Source organism: Catharus ustulatus, chromosome 3, assembly GCF_009819885.2.
Source record: "Catharus ustulatus isolate bCatUst1 chromosome 3, bCatUst1.pri.v2, whole genome shotgun sequence".
NCBI lineage: Eukaryota > Metazoa > Chordata > Aves > Passeriformes > Turdidae > Catharus > Catharus ustulatus.
Genome location: NC_046223.1, coordinates 94,041,203 through 94,059,874, shown reverse-complemented (window position 1 = coordinate 94,059,874; position 18,672 = coordinate 94,041,203). Strand labels below are relative to the sequence as shown.

Here is an 18,672-nt window from a genome sequence, read left to right as displayed (position 1 = left end):
GGTCCCTATATAAAATCACTCTTCAGAAGAAGTATTTTGCCACCCTAATTTGTGTCCAGTTCTCCCAGCTCTGTAGAAAATTACAATTATTAAGAACATAATCCTTAATTTCAGGTATTGTTACAAGAATTACTTCTAGAATGATGTTCTGCTTATCAAACTCTAGAAGTAGTCTGCTAAGGAAAACCCTGTGCTTTTCCTCTGAATGTTATACACTTAAACTTGAGAGGAAAGAATAATGTTTAATTTAGATACAAGTTACATGAAGTTACTTGGCCTCCAAAAAGGAGGAGGAGGAGGAGGAGGAGGAAAGCTTTCAAAGATATTTCTGGAGGAATGGTCTTTAACAATACTGGTGAGACAAAATAACAATTTCATCAAAACCATATCTAGTTACTTTGTTTTGTAGTTGCTTTTCTGGCTTCTCTTGTGTTCTGAGGTAGAACCGCAGGACGTCATGTATGTGAAGATCAGTTTGTTTAGAAATAAGGAAGTGCCCTAAATTAGGAAATTAATACTTCCTGTAATTTCTAGCTCATGTAAGAATTTCTGGCATTCAGTACCTGAGAGTTTGCGTAAATCGCTCTTCCCTGTTGCATGATGTGGACCGAAGGCCTCTTTCAGTTCTGTCAAATTAGTTTTACAAAAGTTCATCAGTGCTCTTCTTTATCATTCACATTGTAAAACAAGTTTCCTTGAGCAAAAGGTAATCAAGACAAGACTATTGTGCTATTTATATGTCACCATATAATGGATATGAATTCCAAAGTTCTTTCATGGTAACTTTGTCAAATTATATGCCAGCATTATGCAGTAGTTGGAAGCAAAATAAGCATATAATGTTGAACCTTTAAAAAAAGGTGAGAAAAGTGCATGGCTGGAGCATTTAGACCACCAGCTACGTGGTTATGTGTTAAGACACTCTTAGTGATTTCTGGAAGCATAATCCTTCCTTATGTGGCTGATACTGCTTTTGTTGCATTGGAAATGTCATTACAAAAATCCATATGGAGCTGGTTGTTCAGACACAGGGAAAATAGATTGCTGGCAGGTATAGTAACTGGGTGAAATAAGGCAGACTCAGGGAAGAGCTGAAGTGGTAGTTAGCTCTGGAAAGGAGTACAGTAGTTTCACGAATACAAGCCGCACGGATTATAAGCCGCACTTCCGGTGCGTTGACAATGTTGCTGTCTTTGTCAATAGATAAGCCGCACCCCGAATATTAGCCGCACTTTCGTTCGTCGCGAGAATCCGTGCGCAGCTTTCACAAATTGGCCAATTAGTAACAGGATCGCGGCATAGCGGGGTTTACTGGCTCGGGGCGGGGCCAGGCAGGCTCGGCCCGCTCATGGTTGCCGACGGGGCCGGGTGGCCCAGCTCAGCGCCACGGCTCGGCGGGGCTGGCCGGGTGGTGCTGCCGCCGCCGCCGGGCTCGCTGGCCCCCGTCTCCCGTCAGCACTGCCCCGCTGCCGCGTTCGCTCGCCCGGCTGGCAGGGCTGCCGCTGCCGGGCTCGCCGGCCGCCCCGCACCGTGTTCGCTCGCCCGGCCGGCAGGGCTGCCACCGCCGCCTGGCTCGCTGGCCCCCCTCTCCTGTCAGCACCGCCCCGCGCCGCGTTTGCTAGCCCTGCCGGCAGGGCTGCCGCCGCCGCCGGGCTCGCCAGCCGCCCCGCGCCGCATTTGCTCGCCCTGCCGGCGGTGCCGCCGCCGCCAGGCTCGCCGGCCGCCCCCTCCCGTCTGCACCGCCGCCGCGTTTCCTCGCCCTGGCCGGCACTGCAGGCCCCCGCACCGCCGGGCTCCCCCACGCTGCTGGCCCCGATTCTGCTGGGCTTCCCCCGCTGCCAGGCAGCCCCACCCGCCAGCCTTCCTGCTTCTGCCATGCTCCCCTGCACTGCTAGCCCCAGTTCTCCCGGGCTCCCCTGCCCTGCTGACCCGGGCTCTGCCGCCCCCCTGCCCCGCCCTGCTGGCTCAGGCTCTGCCGCCCGCCCCTGCACCGCTGGCCCCGCCTCTGCCAGGCTTTCCCACCTCTGCCGGGGCCGGCCGGGCTCCAGCGTGGCTTGGGGCTGCCGCGGGCTCTCACTTCCGTGTTGGCAGCTTTTAGAATTTTGTTAATGTATTAACCGCCCTCGAATATTAGCCGCACTTCCGGGTTTCCACCAAAATTTTGGTCAAATTGGTGCGGCTTGTATTCGTGAAATTACTGTACATGCTGCAGGAGCTCTTGAAACAATGGAGCTTTAAGGCCCTAATTTGATATAATGGTTTGGGTTGGTTGGAAGGAACCTTCAGAGATCATTTTGTCCAACCCTTCTGCTGTAGGCAGAAACATCTTTCCTTAGGTGTGGTTTTTCAAAGTCCTGTTCTGTCTGACTTTGGCTTCTAGGGAGAAGGCATCTGCTACTTTTCTGGGTGTCTTCTTAGTGTCTCACTGCCCTCGTTGTAAAAAAATTTTTCTGCCGTCGATAAACACCAACTCTCTGAGCCTGTTCTCACAAGATAGGTGTTCCAGTCCTCTCACCATTTTTGTGGCCCTCCTCTGGACCTGTTCCATCAGGATTGTGCCTTTCCTGTGCTGGGGCCCCTGGAGCTGGAAGCAGTGCTCCGAATGGGGTCTCAGCAGTGCAGAATAGAATCACTTCCCTCAACCTGCTGGCCACACTTTTTAAATGCAGACCAGGATGATGTTGTTGATGTAGCCTTGGGAATTTGTGCATTGGGTCTTTTCAGGGTCTGCATATAGTTGAGGAAACAGTCAAGAGAGGAGAAGAGAAAGAGTTTTTTTGTGACTTGGAACAAGAGCCTATCCCAAGGTACCTTCAAATGGAGTCTGAATAAGTTGTATTTTGAGAGCTGGCTAGTTATTGATTAACTCTGTCATTTTCTTGGGGAATAAAAGCTACTAGACATCAGGCTCTCATCAGGTCAGTGCATTGTTGATCTGCAGCGAGAAGCCTTGTGGGATGGGAGTAGCTTACTAGGATCCTGTCACATGAGTGCAGAGTCACCTAACAGGTGTGTCCTGGGCCAGGGTCATAGGCCATATTTAATATTTTTAAATGTATTTATTTGTCTAGTTTAATCCATTTTTATGCCATTGTCAGAGTACCACAGTTACCTTATCTCTTGGAAGACCCTTGAATAGACAGAAAAACCATGTTCCTTTTCTGCACACGCACACACACAAAAATAGGACAGTGAATTGCCTTGTTAGACTTCCCTTCCCTTCCCTTCCCTTCCCTTCCCTTCCCTTCCCTTCCCTTCCCTTCCCTTCCCTTCCCTTCCCTTCCCTTCCCTTCCCTTCCCTTCCCTTCCCTTCCCTTCCCTTCCCTTCCCTTCCCTTCCCTTCCCTTCCCTTCCCTTCCCTTCCCTTCCCTTCCCTTCCCTTCCCTTCCCTTCCCTTCCCTTCCCTTCCCTTCCCTTCCCTTCCCGTCCCTTCCCTTCCCTTCCCTTCCCTTCCCTTCCCTTCCCTTCCCTTCCCTTCCCTTCCCTTCCCTTCCCTTCCCTTCCCTTCCCTTCCCTTCCCTTCCCTTTCCTTCCCTCATGATGAATGTTTCAAAGTGTATGTGCTGTATACCCAGGCAGGGTATCTATGTACCAGCAATCTTCAGATGCTGGCCCAGTGAACTGAAGTCCTTTGGAACTGGTGCGCTGGTCAGAATGTGGACTTAGTCTCTCATTTCTGTGTGCTGCATCCTTGGGCTGTGTTCTGGGGTCATTGCTGCTGCTGCATAAAAAGTGTAATGCCAGACCATATTCAGAATCTATACTGTGTTCTCACCTTGCCTATCTTTATTGTGCAGGACTTTCTCTTATTCTGTATAAATGTGGGGCCCATTGTCCTATCTTTTCCTTCTTTTTGCAGTTTTACAAACCTGAGGAAAAATTACATTTGGGATTTTATATTTCCCTAACCAGCTGAAACTTGCTGGAAGGGGTGCATATTGGGCCATGGATTTCTGCAGATGCTTTAGATCTTCATCTCTTCCAACTTTGCTTCCTTATTTCCCAAAGCCTGTACTCTTGTCTTGCTGGCTCAGCTGTGTGCTGCTTTTGACATAAGGTCAAAAAGTGTAGCTTTTATTACTCAAGAGAAGGGCACTGTTGGTTTTTTAACAGCTGAGCATCTTTAGCTTTCATATCAGTTCTTTTTGTCATCTATCTTTGTTTTCTCCTAGATTTTCCCACATTTTCCACTTTTGTAATTTTAGCTTTTTTTAATCCCCCCCCCCCCCAAGGAAATAGCATATGTCTTATCATGCTTCTCAGTGCTTCTCTTAGAAACCTTTGCTGGTCTCTGCCAAAGGCTTGGAACTCCTAGTCTTTTTGCAGGGACTGTGATAGAAATGGGGTGTCTTGTGTTGTCTAGTGTTACTCTTAAGGCTGTCCCCATGGACAGAGGAATATGCTGCAACTGTCCCTCAAGGTTAAAGTTCTAGGATGAACGCATAACAGTTTTGTATTTTATAATTTTAAAAAATAAAGTGCATTTTATGTGTGCTGTACACTGAGAATATAATTTCATCCAGAGTAACTATGGAATGTCCATCTTTTTTTTCCCTTTTTTATTTTTAACTTCAGTGATGCCTTTTAACCTACTGTGGTGAATCTCTGTTGTTTAGAGAGTCATCTGTCTGTGAAAAGGTTGTTTTGTGGAACATGGTGGTGCTGATAATCTCATTGTAATCAATCCAAACTGACTTGCTGTGGAAGAAAAAGAACAACAGGCTTTGTTTCTGGTTTTAGTGGATGATTCTAGCCTAACCTTTGTTTTAGAGTAGACTGCTACTGTTGATGAAGGAATATTTGTGGTATTCTCTCTCTGTAAATTGTGTTCAATTGTGTATTTCTCTTTCAAAACCTGGCAGGAATGATCAGGAAAGACACTTCCAGCATTTTTGTCTACTTTGTTACTACTGGTTTTGTTCTCAGTTATTGATTTCACATTCTTTCATTCTTCTAGCTCACACAATGAATATCAATATCTACAGTTAATGTAGGTAGAGTGCTGAAAAAGTGTATCTGGTTTATACTGAAATGGACATTTTTAGCTGTGTTGTACCTTTAAATTCAACTTTGGTTCCAGCCTTACATCAGAAATCCTCTGGAATGCTGAGATGGAAAACTTGAAATTATTTCAGTTTACTTCATCCTCTGCCTGGTGCTCAGTAATTTCACACACATGCTCAGTGTTTGTGGTCTGTGTGGTAGCTTTTGTAGTGAGAATTATTACAGTATTAATGCTTTTTACAAGCCTTGGTGAAATAGTATCTTTGATAGTGTTTTTTTTGTATGTTTGTTTTTTGCTGGATTTTTTTTCTCTTTTTACTGTTGTGTTGTATTTCTTTCTTCTTTAGAATATAAATTACATTTACTTGTGCATTTTCTGTTGGATTTTTTTTGGGGAGTAAGGACTGTTTGTTGGAAAGCAGCCTGCAATGCTCTGTGGTGCATTTGCATTTCTAAATGCAGTTGGTGAACAGCTGCTGATGGATCTTTCTTTAGTCTAAGTGAATTAGATTGCTATTGCCTTTGTGTTTTGTGGTAACTTCCCATGACTGATTTTTCTCTACAAGATGGAGATTATAATTAGGGGAAGATTGTGAAATCAATAAGGTATGGCTTGCTTCAGTTCTTTTCAGGGACTTTACTGGACTGACAGTGTACCTGTAAAATTAAGGGCATAAGGAAAAAAGAAATTATTCCATTTAGTATATTGTGAAAAATAGCTATTTGTAGCTGAGAAGAGGAAGGATTGCACTTTCTGGAGAGAGTGTTACTAAATCAGAAAAGATACTTGAAAAATAACAAGTAATGTAGTATTCTTCTTGCAATTCTTCTTCTTTATACGATAGCTGTCATATTTTAGGTTGCAGCAGATAGATTTTCTGGGACCCATTTCTGTAACTAGTCAAGATATAAGTCAAATTTCCTTTCATTTTCTGAGCTCTCTATTAAATGGATCCATCTTAAACATAGTATTTCACTCTAATGATGCAGCTTTACTGGTTTAAGCTTCATAGACTTAGGTCTCTATATTGGTGGGAAGCTTAGTTTTGCTTGTTGGGGTCTGCTTATATTGGATTTGGATTCAAGACCTTGGAAGAAGTAGAAGGGATAAAGGAGTGTGGGGCAGTATATATTCTGTTGTTCCAGGGTAGAGTTAGGGTGAGAATAGCTGCAGAATAAATAAAGCATTTCTCCCTCAGAAAACTGTGTCCTTAGAGATGAAAGCATGATCTGGCAGGCAGCTGGCTGCCACAAGAAGAGAAGCTACGCTGGGACTCTGGTGGCCAAGTCATTCTGCAAAGATGCTCACAAGGGCACAGCTGCCATGAGTGCTCACAGTGCTGCAGCACAGCTGCCTTCCTTGCACCTTCTTGGCAGCTGTACTGGCCCAGGTGTTTAAGGGTATTTATTCTGTGTTGGATTTGGGATCTGTGTTACTCTCCTTGCTGGGTTATTTTTAAGCAGGATCAGTTTCTTGAGCTGACTCACTGGCCTGCCCCACTCTAATGATATAATGGATCTGGGTAAGATGGTGGTTCCCAAGTTCTTGCTGTTGAATGTGCTTTTCTGATAAAGATTTCTGTTCAGCCACAGCCAAAAGTGGTGACTGAGGTAAGAAGAGAAATTAAGAGATCGCACCATTTTACTCATCAATGCTTCAACGTGATGGAGAGGGAGATAAGGAGATGCAGGCTGATGTGTAAACACAAGATTACAAGGCAGCTTGGAGATGTCCCCACCCCTTTTGTATTCTCTTGATAAAAGTGAATCATGGACCTCACTTCATATAAACTTGAAGAGAAAGTGGAACATTCAAAGGAAGGTTGAAATATGTTTTTAGAAAACCTTTAAACACAAACATAATGGCAGTCTGTGGGTGGCAATGTGAGCAAAATCAGACCCACATTCCTTTTGAAGAGGAATGTTTCTCATCACCCCTTTCCTCTCCAGCTCCACTTGTTTGGTTTCTGTGACGATGTTGGATACCACGTCCCATCTTGACTTGTGTTTATATGGTGTTAAAATTTTCATGTGAGTTTTCTCATGTGTTGTTGTTGCAGTGATGGCTTGTTTATTTCTGTCTATGATTTTGAGTGGCAGTAGTAGAGTTATTCTTGTTTACCTTTTAATTGAATTTGTAATAGACTGATGCTAAAGTATCTTTGGTATATTTAAACGATACTTCTGAAGAAATACAGAACCCTTTGGGTAAAATGTTTTTTTTTTTTTTTTTTTTTTAAATGTGCTTTCAATGTGTTTTAAATATAAAATATGCTTATTTTAAAATCTGGAAAGGGCTGCTGAGACCATAATCAAAGCTCCTGTGAGATTTCATTCACTGTTTTTTGACTGCAGTATGAAACAGGTGCATGAGATTAGGGTTTACTTTTCAGCCACCATGAAAAGTCAATCATTAAAAACCTTCTTTCCTTTTTAATTAATTATTACGTCAATTCTTTTGCTTTTCTCTGCTTAGATGACTGTATTGAAGTTGCATTCTGAAGATTTTTCTGTTTTGTTTTTTGAGGTTTAAGTTTTATCAGCTGTTTTTTTTTTTACTGGAGCTAACTAATTATTCTGTAATTTGGTAAGCTGGTATTGTTTGAGATGAGAAAATATTTCAATTTTATGTACAGTAATTTCACGACTATAAGGCGCACCCTTTTGACTAAAATTTTCTCCTGAACCCGGAAGTGCGCCTTATAGTCCGGTGCGCCTTATCTGATGTGCAAAGTTTGGAAATTTGCAAACCCGGAAGTGAGAGCTGCGAGCCGCAGGGCGAGCCGGCAGGGCCGCGGCTGCTGGGTGGAGGCGGGGACACGGGGCTGCAGCTGCCGGGTGGAGGCGGGGCCGAAGGGCCGGGACTGCCGGGTGCCTGCGGGGCTGGGGCTGTTGACTGGAGGCGGGGCCGCGGGACCGGGGCCGCTGGGTGGAGGCGAGGCTGGGGCTGCTGGGTGCCTTCGGGACCGGGGCTTCCGGGTGCCTGCGGGGCCGTGGGACTGGGGCTGCTGGGTGTCCGTGGGAGCGGGGCTTCCGGGTGCCTGCAGGACTGAGGCTACTGGGTGCCTGCCTGACCGGGGCTGCTGGGTGCCCGCGGGGCCATGGGACCGGGGCTGCTGGGTGCCCGCGGGGCCGCACACCAGGGCTGCTGGGTGCCCGCGGGGCTGTGGGACCGGGGCTGCTGGGTGCCCGCGGGGCCATGGGACCGGGGCTGCTGGGTGCCTGCCCGACTGGGGTTGCTGGGAGCCTGCGGGACCGGGGCTACTGGGTGCCCACGGGGCCCCGGCTTCCAGGTGCCTGGAGGACCGGGGCTGCTGGGTGCCCGCGGGGCCATGGGACCGGGGCTGCTGGGTGCCCGCGGGGCCGCACACCGGGGCTTCCAGGTGCCTGCCCGACTGGGGCTGCTGGGTGCCCGCGGGGCCGCGGCTTCCAGGTTCCGGCAGCACCGGGGCTGCTGGGTGCCTGCGGGGCTGCGAGGCCGGGGCTCCTGGCTGGAGGCGGGGTCAGGGCTGCTGGGTGCCCGCGGGGCTGCGAGGCCGGGGCTCCTGGCTGGAGGCTGGGTCGGGGCTGCTGGGTGCCCGCGGGGCCATGGGACCGGGGCTGCTGGGTGCCTGCCCGACTGGGGTTGCTGGGAGCCTGCGGGACCGGGGCTGCTGGGTGCCCGCGGGGCCATGGGACCGGGGCTGCTGGGTGCCCGCGGGGCTGTGGGACAGGGGCTTCCAGGTGCCTGCGGGGCCATGGGACCGGGGCTGCTGGCTGCCCGCGGGGCTGTGAGGCCGGGGCTCCTGGCTGGAGGCGGGGTCGCGGCTGCTGGGTGCCCGCGGGGCCATGGGACCAGAGCTGCTGGGTGCCCGTGGGACAGGGGCTACCAGGTGCCTGCGGGGCCGCGGGACCGGGGCTGCTGGGTGCCCATGGGAGCGGGGCTTCCAGATGCCTGCGGGGCCGCGGGACCGGAGCTGCTGGGTGCCCGTGGGAGCGGGGCTTCCAGGTGCCTGCGGGGCCGCAGGACCGGGGTTGCTGGGTGCCTGCCCGACTGGGGCTGCTGGGTGCCCGCGGGGCCGGGGCTTCCAGGTTCCGGCAGCACCGGGGCTGCTGGGTGCCTGCCCGACTGGGGCTGCTGGGTGCCCGCGGGGCCGCGGCTTCCAGGTTCCGGCAGCACCGGGGCTGCTGGGTGCCTGCGGGGCTGCGAGGCCGGGGCTCCTGGCTGGAGGCGGGGTCGGGGCTGCTGGGTGCCCGCGGGGCCATGGGACCGGGGCTGCTGGGTGCCTGCCCGACTGGGGTTGCTGGGAGCCTGCGGGACCGGGGCTACTGGGTGCCCACGGGGCCCCGGCTTCCAGGTGCCTGGAGGACCGGGGCTGCTGGGTGCCCGCGGGGCCATGGGACCGGGGCTGCTGGGTGCCCGCGGGGCCGCAAACCGGGGCTTCCAGGTGCCTGCGGGACCGGGGCTGCTGGGTGCCCGCGGGGCTGTGGGACAGGGGCTTCCAGGTGCCTGCAGGGCCATGGGACCGGGGCTGCTGGCTGCCCGCGGGGCTGTGAGGCCGGGGCTCCTGGCTGGAGGCGGGGTCGCGGCTGCTGGGTGCCCGCGGGGCCATGGGACCGGAGCTGCTGGGTGCCCGTGGGACAGGGGCTACCAGGTGCCTGCGGGGCCGCGGGGCCGCGGGACCGGGGCTGCTGGGTGCCCATGGGAGCGGGGCTTCCAGGTGCCTGCGGGGCCGCGGGACCGGAGCTGCTGGGTGCCCGTGGGAGCGGGGCTTCCAGGTGCCTGCGGGGCCGCGGGACCGGGGTTGCTGGGTGCCTGCCCGACTGGGGCTGCTGGGTGCCCGCGGGGCCGGGGCTTCCAGGTTCCGGCAGCACCGGGGCTGCTGGGTGCCTGCGGGGCCTGGGCTGCTGGGTGCCTGCCCGACTGGGGCTGCTGGGTGCCCGCGGGGCCGAGGCTTCCAGGTTCCGGCAGCACCGGGGCTGCTGGGTGCCCGCGGGGCCATGGGACCGGGGCTGCTGGGTGCCCGCGGGGCCGCACACCGGGGCTTCCAGGTGCCTGCGGGACCGGGGCTGCTGGCTGCCCGCGGGGCTGTGGGACAGGGGCTTCCAGGTGCCTGCGGGGCCATGGGACCGGGGCTGCTGGCTGCCCGCGGGGCTGTGAGGCCGGGGCTCCTGGCTGGAGGCGGGGTCGCGGCTGCTGGGTGCCCGCGGGGCCATGGGACCGGAGCTACTGGGTGCCCGTGGGACAGGGGCTACCAGGTGCCTGCGGGGCCGCGGGACCGGGGCTGCTGGGTGCCCATGGGAGCGGGGCTTCCAGGTGCCTGCGGGGCCGCGGGACCGGGGTTGCTGGGTGCCCGTGGGAGCGGGGCTTCCAGGTGCCTGCGGGGCCGCAGGACCGGGGTTGCTGGGTGCCTGCCCGACTGGGGCTGCTGGGTGCCCGCGGGGCCGGGGCTTCCAGGTTCCGGCAGCACCGGGGCTGCTGGGTGCCTGCCCGACTGGGGCTGCTGGGTGCCCGCGGGGCCGCGGCTTCCAGGTTCCGGCAGCACCGGGGCTGCTGGGTGCCTGCGGGGCTGCGAGGCCGGGGCTCCTGGCTGGAGGCGGGGTCGGGGCTGCTGGGTGCCCGCGGGGCTGCGAGGCCGGGGCTCCTGGCTGGAGGCTGGGTCGGGGCTGCTGGGTGCCCGCGGGGCCATGGGACCGGGGCTGCTGGGTGCCTGCCCGACTGGGGTTGCTGGGAGCCTGCGGGACCGGGGCTGCTGGGTGCCCGCGGGGCCATGGGACCGGGGCTGCTGGGTGCCCGCGGGGCTGTGGGACAGGGGCTTCCAGGTGCCTGCGGGGCCATGGGACCGGGGCTGCTGGCTGCCCGCGGGGCTGTGAGGCCGGGGCTCCTGGCTGGAGGCGGGGTCGCGGCTGCTGGGTGCCCGCGGGGCCATGGGACCAGAGCTGCTGGGTGCCCGTGGGACAGGGGCTACCAGGTGCCTGCGGGGCCGCGGGACCGGGGCTGCTGGGTGCCCATGGGAGCGGGGCTTCCAGATGCCTGCGGGGCCGCGGGACCGGAGCTGCTGGGTGCCCGTGGGAGCGGGGCTTCCAGGTGCCTGCGGGGCCGCAGGACCGGGGTTGCTGGGTGCCTGCCCGACTGGGGCTGCTGGGTGCCCGCGGGGCCGGGGCTTCCAGGTTCCGGCAGCACCGAGGCTGCTGGGTGCCTGCCCGACTGGGGCTGCTGGGTGCCCGCGGGGCCGCGGCTTCCAGGTTCCGGCAGCACCGGGGCTGCTGGGTGCCTGCGGGGCTGCGAGGCCGGGGCTCCTGGCTGGAGGCGGGGTCGGGGCTGCTGGGTGCCCGCGGGGCCATGGGACCGGGGCTGCTGGGTGCCTGCCCGACGGGGGTTGCTGGGAGCCTGCGGGACCGGGGCTACTGGGTGCCCACGGGGCCCCGGCTTCCAGGTGCCTGGAGGACCGGGGCTGCTGGGTGCCCGCGGGGCCATGGGACCGGGGCTGCTGGGTGCCCGCGGGGCCGCACACCGGGGCTTCCAGGTGCCTGCGGGACCGGGGCTGCTGGGTGCCCGCGGGGCTGTGGGACAGGGGCTTCCAGGTGCCTGCGGGGCCATGGGACCGGGGCTGCTGGCTGCCCGCGGGGCTGTGAGGCCGGGGCTCCTGGCTGGAGGCGGGGTCGCGGCTGCTGGGTGCCCGCGGGGCCATGGGACCGGAGCTGCTGGGTGCCCGTGGGACAGGGGCTACCAGGTGCCTGCGGGGCCGCGGGGCCGCGGGACCGGGGCTGCTGGGTGCCCATGGGAGCGGGGCTTCCAGGTGCCTGCGGGGCCGCGGGACCGGAGCTGCTGGGTGCCCGTGGGAGCGGGGCTTCCAGGTGCCTGCGGGGCCGCGGGACCAGGGCTGCTGGGTGCCTGCCCGACTGGGGCTGCTGGGTGCCCGCGGGGCCGGGGCTTCCAGGTTCCGGCAGCACCGGGGCTGCTGGGTGCCCGCGGGGCCATGGGACTGGGGCTGCTGGGTGCCCGCGGGGCCGCACACCGGGGCTTCCAGGTGCCTGCGGGACCGGGGCTGCTGGGTGCCCGCGGGGCTGTGGGACAGGGGCTTCCAGGTGCCTGCGGGGCCATGGGACCGGGGCTGCTGGCTGCCCGCGGGGCTGTGAGGCCGGGGCTCCTGGCTGGAGGCGGGGTCGCGGCTGCTGGGTGCCCGCGGGGCCATGGGACCGGGGCTGCTGGGTGCCCGTGGGAGCGGGGCTTCCAGGTGCCTGCGGGGCCGCGGGGCCGGAGCTGCTGGGTGCCCGTGGGACAGGGGCTACCAGGTGCCTGCGGGGCCGCGGGACCGGGGCTGCTGGGTGCCTGCGGGGCCGGGGCTGCTGGGTGCCTGCCCGACTGGGGCTGCTGCGTGCCCGCGGGGCCGCGGCTTCCAGGTTCCGGCAGCACCGGGGCTGCTGGGTGCCTGCGGGGCTGCGAGGCCGGGGCTCCTGGCTGGAGGCGGGGTCAGGGCTGCTGGGTGCCGGCGGGGCTGCGAGGCCGGGGCTCCTGGCTGGAGGCGGGGTCGGGGCTGCTGGGTGCCTGCGCGGCTGCGGGACCGGGTTTGCTGGGTGCCTGCCCGACTGGGGCTGCTGGGTGCCTGCGGGGCCGGGGCTTCCAGGTTCCGCAGCACCGGGGCTGCTGGGTGCCTGCGGGGCCGGGGCTGCTGGGTGCCTGCCCGAATGGGGCTGCTGGGTGCCCACGCGGCTGCGGGACAGGGGCTTCCAGGTGCCTGCGGGGCCACGGGACCGGGGCTTCCGGGTGCCTGCGGGACCGGGACTGCTGGGTGCCCGCGGGGCCACGGGATCGGGGCTGCTGGGTGCCTGCGGGGCCGCGGGACAGGGGCTGCTGGGTGCCTGCAGAACCGGGGCTTCCAGATGCCTGCAGGGCCACGGGGCCGAGGCTGCTGGGTGCCCGTGGGGCCGCGGGACCGGGGCTGCTGGGTGCCGGCAGCACCGGGGCTTCCAGGTGCCCGCGGGGCCACGGGACAGGGGCTGCTGGGTGGAGGCAAGGCCGGGGCTTCCTGGTGCCCGCGCGACTGGGGCTGCTGGGGGCCTGCGGGGCTGCGAGGCCGGGGCTCCTGGCTGGAGGCGGGGTCGGGCTTGCCGGGTGGAGGCGGGGCCACGGTGCCGTGGCAGCCGAATGGAGGCGGGGCCTCGTCCAGCAAACACGCAGGGGGAGCTGGGGGCGGAGCCTTGCTGCAAAAAAAAAAAGTGCGCCCTATAGTCCGGTGCGCCTTATCTGATCTACAAAGTTGCGAATTTTGCCGACTCCTGGGGGTGTGCCTTATAGTCCGGTGCGCCTTATGGTCGTGAAATTACTGTAGTCTGAATGCATGGACTTGTTTGGTTTTTTTCCCCTAAAGTGCACAATTTATAATTAACATCTATTTCAAATTCAGTGAAATTCTTGTTTTTTATCTAGATTTTATTCAAGGCCTAGCACACTGTCCCCCTTCCCTGCACACCAGGACAGAACATAATTCTGTTGTCGAAAACTTATTTGAAGTCACCATATCTGATTTTCATTTTTCCCTGGGATGGTGGAGGATTAGAGCAGATTATAGTGTTGGGATAATGTCTGACTCCTTGTGTTCCATTTAGTCATAAATAAACCCCTGAGAAATCTGAATGTTGCTATGGTGATGCTAGTAAAAGCCTGGGATATGGAGTAAGTGAGCCGCTTAGCAGCATAATGTCACTTAGAGTAATGAGCACGCTGTCATTAGCACAGTGATGGGTTTACCTGGTGCTCTGCAACTTTGGTAGCCCATGCCAGATTCTGAAGGCAAGTAGGTAAAATATAATATACTCTGTTTAGTAACTTGCAACTACAAACCTTTTAACAAATGGAAATTTGTGTTTTGTCTGTTTACTTTGTAGCTTCAATCTGTTGAAGTATCACAGAGAAGCAAGCAAAAACTTAGTCTTTCTATTCTGTCTTTCACGGGATGATCTGGTGTAACTAAAACAACAAAAAAATCAGTTTATAGCAACTTGTTTTAAACTGTGTAAACACACACTTTTCTTCTTAAAATGTGGAATATAAAAGGTAAGATGGTATTAAAATCTGTTTGTTTGTTTGTTTTTTTCTTAGTCTTTATAACCTGGCTTCACTGGAACTGAGAGAAAATTTGCTGACATATTTACCTGAGTAAGTCACATTTGCACATGTTTCATTATATTAACATAAAATGTTCTTATTCTTAAATTCTGCTAACATATGAAACTGAGTGACAGCTAGAAAAAATTCTCAAAGCCAACTGATAACACGAGATACAACCTTCTTTTAGCAACATCTGCTTAGATCCATTACTTCTAGTTGTACTTGATTAGTAGCAGGAGCCTGCAGTCTGCATGGATTGGCTTTGTTCTATGAAGAAGTATTTGTATGAAATACAGCGGCACCAAACATGTCCTGCATGCATTGGACAAGCCCTTCTGCAGTGGGAGTGGTGATTTGTTCTCATGATGAAATTTTGTAACTGTGAAAGTAGGGCACTAAGATCTCTGAGATTTTTCACTCTAGACCTTTATAGCATTTGAATAAGTGTTTGTATTCAGGGCTGAGTAGCCAAAAGCTTCTAAAACCTGGAGATGAAACCCTTGGTAGCAAACTAGGCCTGCTGGTGTCTGAAGTCTGACTTCACTCACTTTGATTTTTGGAGAAAAAAGTTATCTAGGTGTCTGTACTGTGTATTGTGGCAGAGGAATTGGTGGTCTTTTTTTAGACAAGATTGGTATCTTATACTTTGGGGATCCTTTTTGTCTGCCTAGAAGGAGCCTTTTCTTTCTCTAGTGAAGGAGTTTCCATCCTTCGCTATCTGGTTGCTTCTTGCAAGAGTTTTGGTGACTCCTGCTCTTCTTGTTGAAGATAATATAATAGGTACTGTAAAAGATTTAACCTGTTTTAAATCAGATTCTCTTCCCCAGTTGCTTTGGGGTAATTTTTTCCTGTCAGTCTACCCAGTGCCTTGGTTGTGACTGTTGATAGCAGTGAACCACGAGACACTTTAATGTCAGTGGTCAGAAGGTAGGAATTGCTAGTAAAGTTTGGCCATGCAGTGTCAGTATGAAGCTGTCAAAAATGTTGACGGTTTTATTGCTCCTGGAAAATTCTGACTGTCAGTAATATAGCTGACAATTCTAGTTCTCTCTGGTTTTTGTGCTACTGCAGCTTTGAGGAAAGTAAGCAAGAGCTCTATGACAGCCTGATTTTAAGGGTGGCCTTCTCTTGTCAGTTGGTTCGAACTTTTCTTACATAATTTTGTGCTTCCCTCTGTTAGCAGTCTCCAAAAGTGAAGTGTTTCAGAAATTGATGAATTGTGTTGAGAAAATAAATGGTGGATATTGAGTCTTGAGTCACGTAGTTATCACTATGGGGAATTTTTATCTAGTTTGCATAACTGTGAATTGCCCCTAAAAATAAATCTAACTAACTGTACTAAAGTATGTGGCATTTGCTACCTCAGGGGACTTTTATTTTTATTAAAAAAGAAAAAAAGAAGTAATTATTTGATTATCTATACTGAGTTTTAAGTTTCAAGGGCATACAGTTGCACTGACAAACCAAGTTATTTTTTCAGTAAGATATTACTGCAAACAGTCTGTGCCTGGTAAAATAACTGTCTGCCTACAGTACATTATAATTTGAAATTCAAGTTTCAGTAAAATGAGCTTATTCAAATACATGGGGTTTCTGTTGCTTTAGTCTAATGTGGTTTTGTTTTGATTTATCTCATCTCACAGATCACTTGCCCAGCTGCAGCGACTAGAAGAACTTGATTTAGGAAACAATGAACTTTATCATTTGGTAAGAGAACATACCACTGAAACTGCACATTGGCCTTGTTTTATGCATTATTTAGATTAAATAGTTTGTAGAAAGTCCAAAATAGAAGAAAGAAAAATGCTTGGAGGAAGAGTCTTTTTATAGGTACAGACAAATTTTGACAGTGAGCTGGTGCTTTTATATCTGCTCAGTCTTGTTCAGTGCAGTATCACTTCACTCAAAAACTGCAGCCAATCTCTAGAAAATGAGAGTGCAGCACAGCTGTTTTTGTGGAAATAAAAAGGAGCAGAAGGACACAAAATCTTGTCTGTGCTTGCAGTTACAATGACCATGTGGACTTGTGTCAGGAGCTGGATGGGCTAATAAGCACAGATAAAAGTTCAATTTCCATGGTGAGAGTAGGAATCTTTGGGAAAAGGCAGAGGCAAAACTGTTGAAGGTTGAGAGGTCTACCAAAAATACGTCTGTCATCTCCCTTAAGGTGATTCAGGTAAATGTTGGATGGATTTTCAGTAGATCAAGTGTGTGCAGTCAATTTGTTAGTGCATGCCAGGAAAGAAAGGTAGCTTATTAAACTGTAGCAATTTGTATGGTGGAGTTCCCAAATGCTTACAGTTGCCCTTGCTACTTCTAACCAAGGTACCTCTAAAATAGTGCTTGCAGTAAGAATTGGTTTACTTAGACTATAATTGTGGGGGTGGCCAATTTTTTTACTTGAAGCTCCTATGCTACTTAACTTTACTGCTTTTTATGTTGTAGCCAGAAACAATTGGTGCACTTTTCAATCTTAAAGACCTTTGGTTGGATGGAAACCAATTAGCTGAAATACCTCAGGTAAAAATGAGCTCTACTGATAGTGTTTTGAAGATGTTTTTGGAAGAAACCTTTTCATTCATTCCTACAGGGAAATGCTTTTAAATGGAATATTTTCTTCAGTCTACTTTGCCTGGGTTTGGTTTTGGGTGTGTATGGGTTTTCTCTTAATAAATTCCTCTGCAAGGGATTGGCCATGATACTGTATGTTGTCAGAAATTTTCTTTTAAGCATTTTGACAAAGGAATTGTTTCCTAATAGGCACATTGTTCAGTTTGTAGGATGACACATCATCTGTTTATAGTTCTTGCCCTAAGATCAGGGAGCCATTAGTTGTCTGAGTTACCACTCACCTTGTGTGTCTATCTGAATTGCAGTTTTAAAAGTTTTGAGTGTGAATCTTTTTTTTTTTTTTCCATTTTTTGGTAGTCATTTTCATCCATTTAAGCATGGTGTTTGGAAGAAGTACAATATGGAACTGCTGCCATAAATAGAAATTTTGATTTATGCAGGCAAATCCCCATCTGACATCAGTAATGGGATGAGGGAACTTAGCATTTAAAGCTTATAGCACTGTAAATTCCCTTTCTTAAGAGCTGTGTAATATGTAGGATGATTCTTCTTCCCTCTTTGTCCCTTATAGCCAAGTCAAAACCTGTTTTCTTATGTTCCTCCTGCAGTTTGCTGTTACTTGCTGTATCTCATTGTCAACTGTGTGTTTTGTAAATCAGTTACAGTGTAGTGAGTTTAATTGGCTGTGTTTTTGTTGGCTTGGCTAATAAGTAGAGATGATCATTCGTAAAAGGTCAAGTGTGACTTCAGCAGCCATTTTTATTCAAACTGGCCATTACTATCTGTTTTGTCCAATGTCCAAAGGATTGACTTGTAGGATAAAGGGCTTGTGTTTAATTAAAGATAGTCTTGAAAGGCAGACATGTCAAAAGTAAAAGAACTGATCTTGTAAGTTAGGATCAAGGCCATTGCTGTATGAAAATTTCATATGTGTAAAAGTAAAAGGCACTTCTTCCTCAGCCGTTCTGTTCTCTGAAAGGTGATTTGGATGACTAAAATGGAATCTGTCCCCAGGTGTGTTATAGGCATGTCTGTGTGCATGGGAAATGGGGGGATGCTCTGAGAGCTAACAGAGGCAAAGGTATATCTCTGTCTAGTGGTTGGATTGCCATGATAAAGACTTTAGTAGTCATTAATAATAGTAGATGATGGCAGCATAACTTGGCAGCTCAAATATGCTTGCTAGAGCAACACCCCCAATTCCTATTTCTACATTTGTTGTAGTTGGGAGATGTGAAGATATGAAATCCCTAGATGTCATGGCATGTTGCTGTAGCAGCCAGGAGAGACTAATCCTAATTTGCCTAGGGTTGATTGGGAGGGGTAGACTTTAATTATGTAGTGGTTGATAATCTGCCATTCTGAAAAAAACAACTCTGCAATCTTTACTTAAGGAAAACTGCAAGTTTGGCTGGTGCTTGCCTGGGTGTGCTCAGCATAGCTTGCCTGACTGCTGAAGCCAGTTTAATATTTAAAATAAGAAACTGTGACTGAATCACTTGGTTAGTTTATATATGTAAAGTGCAATAATTATGTACTTTTTTTCTGCATTTAGAGGTCATACAAAGAATGACCAATTAAGAGGTCATACAAATAATTGTTTTTCTTTGTGGAATTTCATTGTGATGGTACATTTTTCAAAGTGCTTTCTTACGTGTTTGGGCATGACTTAAATTTTTTTCCTTGTATCTCAGGAAGTAGGAAACCTGAAAAACCTGCTTTGTCTGGATGTTTCTGAAAATAAATTGGAATGCCTTCCTGAAGAAATTAGTGGTCTGACTTCTTTAACAGACTTGCTTGTTTCTCAGAATTTACTTCAGGTCTTACCTGATGGCATTGGTGAGTACAAAGTGAATGCTATCATACAGAACCACTGTAACTGGAAGACATTTGGGTTTTTAAAATCTTTTTCTGCAGGAGATGAGCTTGTCTTGTGTTGATTTTTATTCCTTTTGCTTAGTAGCAAATGCATAGCTTTATTAATGCTGCATTTTAATTGTCTGCAT

General features: G+C 52.1%; 1 protein-coding gene across 1 annotated transcript in view; it reads left to right on the top strand.

The window, feature by feature from the left end:
* LRRC1 (leucine rich repeat containing 1) overlaps positions 1-18,672 on the top strand; it is a 79,220-nt gene that overhangs the window by 40,240 nt on the left and 20,308 nt on the right. Inside the window, exons 5-8 of the mRNA XM_033055888.1 lie at positions 14,087-14,143; positions 15,739-15,802; positions 16,541-16,615; positions 18,361-18,505. Of these exons, the coding sequence (XP_032911779.1) occupies positions 14,087-14,143; positions 15,739-15,802; positions 16,541-16,615; positions 18,361-18,505 (341 nt within the window). The remainder of the gene's footprint in view (positions 1-14,086; positions 14,144-15,738; positions 15,803-16,540; positions 16,616-18,360; positions 18,506-18,672) is intronic.